This window comes from Barbus barbus, assembly GCF_936440315.1.
Source record: "Barbus barbus genome assembly, chromosome: 30".
NCBI classification, from domain to species: Eukaryota; Metazoa; Chordata; class Actinopteri; order Cypriniformes; family Cyprinidae; genus Barbus; species Barbus barbus.
The window spans coordinates 13,022,222-13,034,766 of NC_136758.1; the positions used below are offsets into that span (position 1 = coordinate 13,022,222).

Below are 12,545 nucleotides of genomic sequence, written 5' to 3' on the forward strand. Positions count from 1 at the left end.
AGCTCAAGCTTCTTCTGCACATGCGAAAACAGGAAGATACATTTGTGTCTACAACTATGTTTGTTCACAAAGCTCTATCAGAAGCATTCATATCTTTCTTGGATGTATACTGGACTCAGTGAGCGGGTGAATTTTATGCCTTGTGCCAGTCAAATGAATCTGTCTATACATTTTGTAGGATAACAAAGTCTGTATTCTCGACAGCAGCTTTTGTTATCCAGTGAATCATATTTGTGCCTTAAAATCACCAGGAATAGACTTCCCAGAAGCTGCTATACTGAATGATACTGAGAAATCTATTGGGTTTTTTTTTAGAGAATGAACCACCAATCTTGTCCAAACACTGACAAACTTAATTGGTTTTTGGATGTGTATCCCAAACCCAGCATGTGTGAGCGTCTGTTCAAAAACCATTACAGGGTATCAGGCAAGAATGGCTGAGCGTTTATGATATTGACACAGCTGTGATTGGTGGTTCACCAATTTAGTTTATATCCTGCATTAGCACATGGATTTTTTTTTTCAAATCCAGTTGTGACCAAAAAGATGTGAAACAGTGTTGGAGCTGAAGCATCTCAGCTTGTTTCATTGCATAATTTTAGATGTGATAGCATGATTCTGTAAGCAAATGCAATTTTTCTGATAGAATTGGTCGTAATTGGATATATGACCAATACACAATCATTAATCTTTCATTGCCTGCTGATTAAAGAAAGTTGTGTGTTAATGCATAAATATATTTTTTTACATAAATCTTGTAACATTGTATGGCAGTTATACTTGCCTTAAAGTGATAGCTCAACCAAAAATGACTTTCTGGCATCATTAACTCACCATTATGTTTTTCTAAACCAGGGTTATTATAGTTAACTAAAACTGAAACTAAAAATAAAACCATTAAAGAGATAGTTCCCCAAAAATGAAAATTTGATGTTTATCTGCTTACCCCAAGGGCATCCAAGATGTAGGTGACTTTGTTTCTTTAGTAGAACACAAACAAATAGTTTTTACTCAAACTGTTGCAGTCTGTCAGTCATATAATGTCAGTCAATGGTACTCAAGGCTTTGAGAGAGAAAAAAAAACATACACAGACAAAACCAAATATCCATTTGAGAGATGACGGTAATGGTCAGTTTCTTCCACAAGACCGATTGTTTTGTGTCTTTAGACCTCAATGTATCGCTACGAGCCGTAGGGTTTAAATTGATTTTGTCTATGTATGTTTTTGTTTTCTCTCAAAGCCGTGAGTACCGTTGACTGACATTATATAACTGACAGACTGCAACGGTTTGAGTAAAAACTATTCGTTTGTGTTTTACTGAAGAAACAAAGTCACCTACATCTTGCATGCCCTTGGGGTAAGCAGATAAACAAAAATTTTCTTTTTGGCAGAACTATCCCTTTAAAAACACTGAAATAAAAAATAATGTCAACTGAGAAAAATATAATAAAAAATTAACTATTTGATAAGGCAGCATGTTGCTTTAATTTAGTTTAATTGCATTTACGAAAATAACTAAAACTGAAATAAAATGAATTTTAAAAATGAAAATTAGAGAACACATTCACTATTAACTAAGAGTTTTCCCTCAATAAACTCCTAATTTGCTGCTTATTTATAGGAAGGTAGTTGTTTGTAGCGGTTATGTTTAGGTATTGGTTAAGGGACCTAGAATATGGTCATTTAGAAAAGGCTTTATTATGTGCTTTATAAGTGCTAATAAACAGACAATATACTAGTAATATGCATGCTAATATGCAACTAGTTAATAGTTGAATAGTGTTCCCTAATCTGTTATCGAAACGACTAAAAATGACAAAAACACAATAAAATTGCTAAAACATTCAAATTAAAATGGAAAATATAAAAACGGGTTCAAAATATTAATAAATATCATTCTTTTGATCTGGACTTTTTTTTTCAGTGAATCGGTTTATGATTCATTCACAAATGTCTTATGGTATTATGGTGAATAAATGATGACAGAATTTGACTTTTAGGTTAAGTTTTTCTTTACATTCACATACTTTAAAGCCAAATGAACTGTCACTTGATGAATGTGGAAGCTGGTGAACAGGGGAATGGCCAAAGATAGGTGTGTTTTATCACTGCTTGAGAAAAAGCTATGACGTTGCAGACTGTTCAGTTACAATTTATTTTGTCACAAGCAATTTTTTGTCATATGTTTTTAATAATAGCATACATTTGCCATTAAGTGATCCTTTGAGGACTAAATGTACAGGAGGAATGACCATGAATGTTCTGTCAAATGCATGTAGGCTTTGTGTCAATGCTAAGTGGATAATAATCGAGCCCAGACAAATAGTCTGCATATTACAACCCACAGTAGACTGACGGAGAGGAAAAAAAATCATCAGGTGTATAAAACCTTTAAAACATTTTTTTATTGCAAAAGCTTTATTTTTGACACAGGCATGAACTGAAACGTTGCCTGTATCATCTCCTTGTAGTGTATTATTAGTTTATCAATAGTACAGCAAGTACGTTTGGAAAGATTTTCAACACCAGCTAAACATCCAATTCATTACACTTTTTCAATGTAGAAATGTGGTTTATTCAAACAAGATATATGCATTTCATTGTGATGATATTTTCTGGTTTAAGAACGCTGAGAAACTTGAGATTGTACCACATTTGATTTGTCAGCCAATTGTCAGAGAGACAACTGTAATAACAGTATGTCCATCTTGCCTTTGCTCTGTCTTCACCACTCAACGCTAACATTTCTTGAAAACTGCTAGAAGTCTTGCTTGTTAAGCTCGGATTGTTCTTGTTAAGCTATCACCTTTGTATTTTTTTTCAGCAGCATTTTTATGAGTGTTCCCTGAGCATTATTTGTGATGTTTCTACACAATTTTACATCTTGGTGCTTTGCCTTTAAATAAGCAGAATAAACAAAGAATATTCTTATTCTTTAGAAGATTGAAGGTGTTTTTCCTAATCAGTGTCTTATAAAATTGACACTTTTAGAAAATTATTTTGTTTCAAGCCTTTGTGGGAAACTGGGCTGGATCGGGTCCTTGTGGGAAAGAGCGATGTTACCGTAAACAAGCGCCACAAACTCACAGATCCCGCTCTCGGTCGCTGATACAGTCAGAAGCTGATGGTAAGTCTTGCCGTCATCAAGAGCCAATCAGGACTCTGCATTTCAAGCATGAGCAGATGTTATGTAAGCATGTCTGAGCGTCCAAAGAAAACAAGAGCCGCAGTGTGAAAGAACATTTCCACTCATTAAATCCTGCTGCTATGCCACTAGTTTGATCAGAGGACATCCTGAACAAAAACAACACCAGACTTTTTATCTGTAAACACAACCTGTGTGAACTTCAACAACTCCACTGACTGATCCATCTGCCTGTCTGTCTGTCTGTCTGTCTGTCTATCTGTCTATATATCTGTCTACCTATCTGTCGGTCCGTCTGTCTGTCTGTCTGTCTGTCTGTCTGTCTGTCTGTCTGTCTGTCTATCTATCTATCTATCTATCTATCTATCTATCTATCTATCTATCTATCTATCTATCTATCTATCTGTCTATCTGTCTGTCTGTCTGTCTGTCTGTCTGTCTGTCTTTCCGTCCGTCCGTCCGTCTGTCTGTCTATCTATCTGCCGTCTGTCTTTCCATCCGTCCGTCCGTCTATCCGTCTGTCTGTCTGTCTATCTGCCGTCTGTCTTTCCATCCGTCCGTCCGTCCGTCTATCCGTCTGTCTGTCTATCTGCCGTCTGTCTTTCCATCCATCCGTCCGTCCGTCCGTCCGTCTATCCGTCTGTCTGTCTGTCCGTCTGTCTTTCCATCCATCCATCCATCCGTCCGTCCGTCTATCCGTCTGTCTGTCTGTCTGTCTATCTGCCGTCTGTCTTTCCATCCGTCCGTCCGTCCGTCTATCCGTCTGTCTGTCTATCTGCCGTCTGTCTTTCCATCCGTCCGTCCGTCTGTCTGTCTATCTATCTGCCGTCTGTCTTTCCATCCATCCGTCCGTCCGTCCGTCTATCCGTCTGTCTGTCTGTCCGTCTGTCTTTCCATCCATCCATCCATCCATCCATCCGTCCGTCCGTCTGTCTTTCCATCTGCCGTCTGTCTTTCCATCCATCCATCCATCCGTCTATTTATCTAGAAAACAATTGTATTTTTAGGCTTATTCAAACACTTTCATATCTATAGAGCTATTTGAAGGTAAAGACGGAATGTAAAGAGAAATTTGCTGGGAAATATCAAGCTGAACTTGTGTTTGTTCTTATTTATAATTTAGATGTGTGCGAAGAACTAAATATCATAATATATTATTTAATAAAAACTGACTGTTCCCATAAAGGATTATATTTTAACATGCACACTTACAAAAAGCAAGTAAAATTAGAACTGTCTTTAAAGGCGATTCGCTTCCAATTTAATATTTTAAAAGAAATAAAATAATCTTATATTTCATGTAAATACAGAAATTGGTGCATGTTTTAACCAAACAAACAATCTGTTGAGTCTGTGATTTACATTCCTATTTGGCACTGGAACAAAAGGGCTGCATAGTGCAGATGAATTGCTGGCTTTCTACACAATGTTGTTCTCTCTACCTTCTACCTTTGTTCACGGGTCTGTTCTGCTTCAATTGTACTGTTCTATTTTTAACTGTTACCATGGTGCTTTTGCTGACAAAAAAAGACAAAAGTAGCAGTCTTGGGTCATGAGGGTGGGAAGAACTTTTATTTGTATTTACAAGACTTGATTAAACTGTAGGCAGCCCCACAAAACAACAAATCAAGATCCAATTAACACATTAAGAGAAATGATATTACATTCCAGTTGAGCATTGATTTCCCTGGCCAAACCTCTGAGCCTGCACTTTGCACACTGCAAAAATCCTCTTGAGTTTGAAGTGTGGATATTTCCATGCAGCAGCAGTGGGACACCTCCGAGGGGTTCTCTAGTGTCCAGGTCTTTGATGTTACAGCAGAACAACCAATGCAGCACTATATCCCACATGCTTTTACATTTATTGCTTTTTGATATTCCCCTGATATTTTTCAATATCAGAATTTTACTTGATAAATATTATTTTAAATTTATATTTCAGCGATATTATAAGCTAATAAAATTCAGAAACCCTTTACACACAGTTTCGATTGATAAAACACACACACAAAATCCAATAATTACTTTTTTCCTCCTCAATCCACGAGCGGTTCCCTTAATGAGAGCCCTGAGAATGCTGAGTTACAGCAGCTCCCACTAGAACCCCGTCGATCGCTCGCTTCTCAAGGGAGCTGAGCGGCCCACTGAGGCAGACAGCCTGTACAGTAGCTTCCCATGATGCAGCAGACCTCCGCTGTCAGTTAATCCAGAGTCTGAGTGACAGCCAAGCGACACACTTCACACAAACACACAGCTCACTTTCCCAAAGGTGAAGTCTGATGAGAAAGCAAAACATTCACACACACTGCTACATGCAAACAGAGGAAAGCCGCTGTGATAAGATCTGCTTATATAAAAAAACAAACCTTCTTCTTTTTTCCTTTTTATATAACAAATTTTCTACTTGTTATTGTTGTTAACTGGTCTGTTATTAATTAATTGCTAATATTTTGTTTATCTCAATTATTATTTAAAAAATAAATATTTAATACGTTTTATTTTGTATATATTTACTTATTGCTGATTTCAAAATGTATATATTTTTAACAAAATAAGATTTTTTTTCCTTTTAAATAACACTATTATTGTTGTTTTGTTGTTTTTTAATTGTTTTGATCATAACTATTAATATTTTGTTAGTATTATTGTTGTTTACTTAAATTATTTAAAAATACTTAATAGTATTATTTAATGCAATTTTATTTATTTTATTCATCTTTTGCTGATTCAAAAACAAAACCCTAATCATCTACACATTCATCATTGTGACTAGAATAACAGCTGCCTTCCTGTCTATGAGAACTTCCTGTTTATTAATTACATTGTTATGATTTAATGTGCAATCATTGTGCTTTCAGTTTGGGTGTTTATTTAGCAGGATGACTACTTTAAAAAAGATCCTGAATGTAACCCAGCTGACCTCATATAACACTGAAGAAATGTCTGTCGCGGTTGAGCAGAACTTTCTGACCGGGCTCTGTTTGTGCTGCTCAACCCAGAGACAGTGGGATCGGAGAGAGAAAAGAAAAGAGCAGCTCATGCATAGTGCACAGAAAGGCTGTTCACACCAGTCAGAACAGTGAGAATATGCTCATCATCTTTATCATGCTCTACTTATCATTGGCAACAATTTCCTTTTTTTACAGAGAAGGGCACTAGTGCTCCTCTCTGGCTGCACACAGGCTTTTAATAACATATCTGCATAACTTATTGTGGTCATTTATTTAGTATCACATTGCATGGCATAATATTTTTATTTATAGCATGATCCGCATGAATTCTGATTGGATGGAAGGTGTGCATTAAAATTGTGTAGTGCACAGGTAGTCACAGTCGGTTTAATCATAGTTCTATATTAATGTACTGCATTCATTGACGCACACACACAGATACACATATGTAATACCACATTTTTTATATATCACATTTGTCAATTTTCACAACAACACTGTTAAATTTAATTAATACTTTGGTATTTCATTTGGAGCGATCTTAATAGTGTAAAATAAACTTGTTTTCCCTACTGGTTTCTTACATAGATTGATAAGTCACATGGCATTTACAGCTCAGGTGAGTGGCTCCCCATGAATAAAAATGATTTCCCATCACACACTTCTGTGGGGTTCTGCACCATCCATGCATGTGTCGTTTTAAGTATAGACCTCCTTGTTTGACTTTCAGTTAAATAATCATTCCTTGCAACTGTTTAATTTGTAGTTGTTTGTCACACTATTTAAGTTTTAGTCTTAGGCCAATCACATCTCAGTAGGTGTTACTGATTATTTTATTTTCAGGAAATATCTTGATTTATACCCATTCTGCCCCTTACAGGTTGTTTAAATTGAAGTAAACATCAAATTACATTTAACTCTACAATGCATCTTTTCTGAATTAGGCTTATGAAATCAAGTATTTTATATTTAATCTCTGTAAGGTTTTCCTTTAAATTTGCAAACATTTTCAAATGAATGTTCATATAATGTGCCATCGTTGAAAAAACGAGGTGTGCTATGTAGGTGTGTAGCATAAATACATTCCCGGAAATACTCCTTCTGCTTTGACCTGATGCCCCTATGATCTACTAACAACAACTGTAATATCAGTTTACTCAGGTGTGGTTAAACAAACAGAATTTAACCATAAGGACAAGCTTGGTTCCTATAGCACTGGATTAGAAGGATTAGCATAAAATTGTACATAATGTTTGTGAAAACCCAATAGCATTCTGGCTGAACTCTATATCTGGCAGTGAGGCAGAACAGATGGTACCGCAAGCAATACATGAAACAGGCACAGCTATTAGGAAATTGAACATCATCCACACACAACACACACTTGTGAGATTTACAAATGGCTAAGAAAAAAGCTGTTTGATTTATTATCATGTATGTAACTAACTATATTTTAATCAAACCAGAGAAAACAACCTTATCAAATAATGCTTAACCTATAAGACTGAGGATTGTGATATGTGCAATATTAGATTCTTAGCAATTTATAAATACTTGCTATACTGCTTTTGGGTGCAGTACAAATGATGCCTTTACCTCCCAATGCACCTTCCAATGACCTCTGCCCTGTGCTGAGATCAATGATCAACTGGTCACAGATGATATACAATGGGAAGAAATATTCAATCAACATTAGATTCACGTACAGTAGGACTGACTGCAAGCAAGGCAGGTATTGATTTACCTACCATAAACTAAGCATTTGTGCACTTTAATCAGCTACAAGTGAATCAATTACATCAACTCTGAGTGTGTCTACCGGTCAAGGTGATCCTATGAAAAAAGCTGTAGATGCGATCAGACAGATAGATAGATAGATACTTATCACTTTAATACTTTGTCGTAGCCTGTCGCGTGGGATTACCTTTCACAAGTAAGATTGAACAATCAATAATTTTGGTTATTTTACCATTTATAATATTATGTCATCGTAACTAACATTACTTACGTGTAACGTTATTACAGCAGGAACTGGTTCTCTCATTGTCTCTTGCTGTTTTTTTTCTTCTTCACATTTTGAAGGTTTCCCAGTGACAGGCTTGAGGAGGCAATGGGAAGTTACTATAAGACGGGAGTGTTTTGTTGCGACTGAGTCATCAAAGCTCTGTAGTGAGCACTTCAAGCCTGATGATTTTGACAGGACGGGTCCGATTGTCAGGCTTAGAGATGGTGCGACCCCATCTGTCTTCATCTTCCCATGTCATCTCCAAAGAGTAGGTGTATTTTTACTCTACATGCTAACAGAGATGTTTATGATTCATATGTAAAACAAAAGTTAATATCACACTTTGCTAAACATGTTTTTTACCGTTAGTTCTTTCTGCATGTTAAGGAATTAGTGATGTATTGTGTATTACAATACACTGTGGGATACTAAAACCTTTTCAAGTGTTTTTAATGAAGTTGCTTTTAAGTATTATGTTTCTTATATTTTAGCCTGTAGTGACAAGGGACACAAAAATTTCAAGGAAAGCTGAAGAGAGCCTACCAGTGGACCTTTCTCAGCATTTCCCTGAAAGTGAACCTCAGCCCAATTATGTGAGTATTTGTAGGCTATTTGATATGTCCCATACAGCTGTGAGCATCATGGCTCTGGTCATATCAAAATCTCTCCCTTGCTTTCTGCAACTCTTTCAGATATACTCACATATACACTTTTGATATTGTTATAAATAAATAAATACACACGTGAACATACACACCCTCTTTCTCTGACACTCTCTCTCTCACACACACACACACACACACACACACGCACCCTTTCTCTCTTTCCCATACTCATGGTGCTGGCAGTGATATTACGGGTAAGAAATTAAGAATGTGTGCCTGCACATATGCAGTGCTATGCACCAAACAACTGTGAGTGGTATGATATAAACATCACTGAAAATATTTTCATCCTTCTTTCTACTAGGATCACTCCTATCTATTGCCCAATTCTCCTACTCGTCTAAAGGCCAGACTCAGTGAAGCTTTGGCTAGAGTGGAGAGTCTAGAGCGGGAGAAGCAAAATGCAAAGGCCCGAGAACGGAGAGCAAAGACACCCGTAAAGAGTCTTCTGGAAGATCTGAAGGAAAGGAACCTTATAAACGAGGAGTTGAAAGAAAGACTTGGCTTCCACTCAGGTAAAATAAATTGATAATACAACCTTGAATTTTATGTTGTTTACGCTCTTTGTCAGACTTTATAAAGGTATTATTTCAAGTGAACTTACTAACTAGTTTTTATTAACTGAATTTCAGATCTTCAGATAGACCTCTTTTCAAAGCGGGGTCATGAATACACCAAGGACCAGAGAGAGTTTGCCCTCACACTGCACCTCCATGGTCCGAAAGCATACAGTTACCTGACGGATTCTCTGCATCTTCCCCTGCCACATCCACATACATTGCAACGGTGTAGTACATGTTTTTTTTATTACACTTTTTAAACATACTTGTTAAAATACTTAAAACACTTCAGCCCTACATAATGTACAACAAACTGGGAACTGATGTAGAAGTTGAGCGTGTATGTGCTATTTTCACAATTTTTTTTAAAGTCTTGGGAATAAAAACAATCTTAGAAAAAAATTAAAAAGTGCCCAAAATAGGGATCCAAGGGTTGAAGCACTTAAATAGCTATTTATTTTATTTTTGTAAAGGTGGATGCAATCAGTGGATGCCAAGCCTTGGCTCAACACAATGATGTTGGACATGTTGCAGAGAAGACGTGAAGAAGACCCTGCTTAATATAGCTCTGTGGCCCTCATGTTGGATGCCATGGCCATCAAAAAACATGTCCAGTACAATCCCTATACCCAGAAAATATCTGGATATGTGGATATGGGGAATGACATGGATGAGACTGATGTAGCCACGGAGGTGACCGCTGACAGGGTGTTTGTGTTGATGGACGCTTGTCACATGTTGAAACTGACACGCAACATGTTGCAGGCTTACAGCCCGATAACCAGCACCACTGGAGAAATCAGCTGGTCATACATTGTTGAGCTCAACAATGTCCAAACAAAAGATGGACTGCATGCGGCCAACAAGATAACAAACAAACATGTCCACTTTGATGGCCAGAAGATGAAGGTGTCCCTGGCTACACAAACACTCTGTAGTGGTAGCACTGCGCACACTGAGGGACCTTGGTTATTCAGTTTAAAAACTGTGAAGCAACAGCAGAATTCATTGAGGTAATATAACATGCAAACATTGTTATATAACACTGCATATTCTGCATGAAATCCAACTCTGTTTATACTTACCTGTAGAGGGAAATCCAAGCAGAGTTGTGTACTTAAATACTTACTTGTTTTATATATTGAAATTAGATTATAATTTGATCTCCATAATACGATACCACTGTTTGGGGTGATATATCAGTTAACAGAGCCTTATGGTTTTTTTTAGATGATTGACAGGTTGTTTGATGTCCTGAACAGCTGCAATCCGCGTGCCAAGGGATCCAAAGCTCCTCTGGGTGCTTTGAATTGGACAGAGAGAGTAGAGCTCTTGTTGAGAGGCAGGGAATACTTGCTCAGTTTGGTGATGAAAGATGGCACACCCCTCCACCAAACAAAGAGGTTTTTTAAAATATTGAATGGTTTCCATGAAAAGTTCACGACATCATAAGTTAATATGATGCTCTGTTCTCTTGCTACGCATCGAGTTCATAAGATGCTCTTTCTCTTGTTTGGATCTTTTTGCTGTCTGCAGTTTTGTTTCTGTTGACTCTTCTGTTCAGTATTTTTCAGGTCATACAGGACAGATGTCAAAAATGGTATGTATGTTCATTTGATGTAGCTGTGTGCAAAACCAGAGGCAGGAGGTAATGTGAGTCCCTCCTGCTTTAAGGAGCATATCTTGTATTGCACTTTTTCTTCTTGTTTATGATGTTTGTCTCTGCATGTTGGAATCTTCTTGTGTTCAGTGTTTTTCAGGTCATAGAGGTGTCAAATGGTATGTATGACATGTTCTTGTTTTTAAGCTCTCCTTGTTCAGTTTTAATATAGTTCCTAGTTGTTCCTGACACTGACTTACACTCTCAAGAAGCACCCAGTAGATTTGTACTGCACTTAAATCATTTACCATTCAGGGACTTTATTGGAGCAATTGTATTGTAAAATGTATTGCTGCCGCTATCTCTGTCACCATGTGTTGTTACATGTTATGAATATTTGTAGAAAAGTCAATTAACGTCTTTCAATAACTACAATTACTAGGTGCTCTTGAGGTGTCTTGTTTTGCCATGATCTTATTGATGAAACATTTTCTTTTGAAGGTATCTGTCAGTCATCGGCTTTGTCATCAACATGGACACATTGTTGATGATGATTCCTGACCTGCTCCAAGTTCAGCGTTATGTCTGCACATACCGCTTCAGTCAGGATCACTTGGAGCTTTTGTTCAATTCTGTCAGGGCATCAGGTACAATTTTCACATTTATAATTAGTCTTTTTAGTCCGTGGGCCAGACCGGATATTGGTACCTTCTGGGTGGGCAAATTCTAGTAGAGATTTTTTTATACCTATACATCCCTAGTTTACAGTATGTTTTGATGTGATAGACCTCTCTGGTCACCTATTGGTGGCTATCACCTCATGAAGTAACCCACCCCCTAAAGTAAACGGCACATCAGACACCAGTGCGTATCTTTTTATATCCTACCTGTGGAAGAAACATGGTTATACAGTTATTACCTTACTTGCCTTTTATAGCCTACCTGTGGGAAAAAATGGTTATACAGTTTCCTTACTTACCCTCAGAAGATATATCTTTTATGACTCTGACTGTCCTCATTAAACATCTCTGTAATCTAAGTGTGTAAATGTTTTTGATTTTTTTTAGGAGGCTGGAATAATAATCCAACTGCAGGGCAGTTCCAAGGCATTTTCCGCCGTCTGATGGTCCGTTGTGGTGTCTCACCAAGTGGGTCAGGCAACGTGGCAGCACAAGATGAAACTGTGTCCCTATCAGCTGCAGACATGCACTCTGCTTTAATGGCAGAGGAAGAGCTCCTGTCCCTATTTGCAAACATTTCTGCAGTCATATGTGACCACAGTTACCTGCCCACCCGCTTTGGTGGTCTTGTGGACAATGCCCTTGTCTACATTTCAGGGTTTGTTGCCTTGCAAGCCTTGTCACAGCTGCTGTACCCTCATCCTTTGACCAGAGCTACCACCTGTAGTGATAGAATGTATTTGTATTTAACAATACTAACACTAACCACTATGTGTCAGTAGTGTTATACTTACCGGCAGAGCTGGTAGATTAGGAAGGAGAAGTGAATCGGTGTAGCTGCTGCTCCATGTCCCGTCCTGGAGAATAAAATAAAAACCAGTTTGTTACAAAACTGTTTCTTTACCGAGTCAAGAAACATTACACCACCTGCTTGAAC

The 12,545-nt window shown here is 37.5% G+C and overlaps 1 protein-coding gene across 1 annotated transcript; it reads left to right on the forward strand.

Moving 5' to 3' along the window:
* Nucleotides 1-7,684: 7,684 nt before the first annotated feature.
* LOC306850052 (THAP domain-containing protein 6-like) lies at nt 7,685-9,889 on the forward strand (the record flags this gene model as incomplete). The annotated part of the gene is made up of 6 exons (XM_079385458.1): nt 7,685-7,805; nt 8,181-8,371; nt 8,595-8,696; nt 9,073-9,283; nt 9,401-9,554; nt 9,802-9,889. The coding sequence occupies 6 exons, from the start codon at nt 7,685-7,687 to the stop codon at nt 9,887-9,889; spliced, it is 867 nt and encodes a 288-aa protein (XP_079241584.1).
* Nucleotides 9,890-12,545: the final 2,656 nt, after the last annotated feature.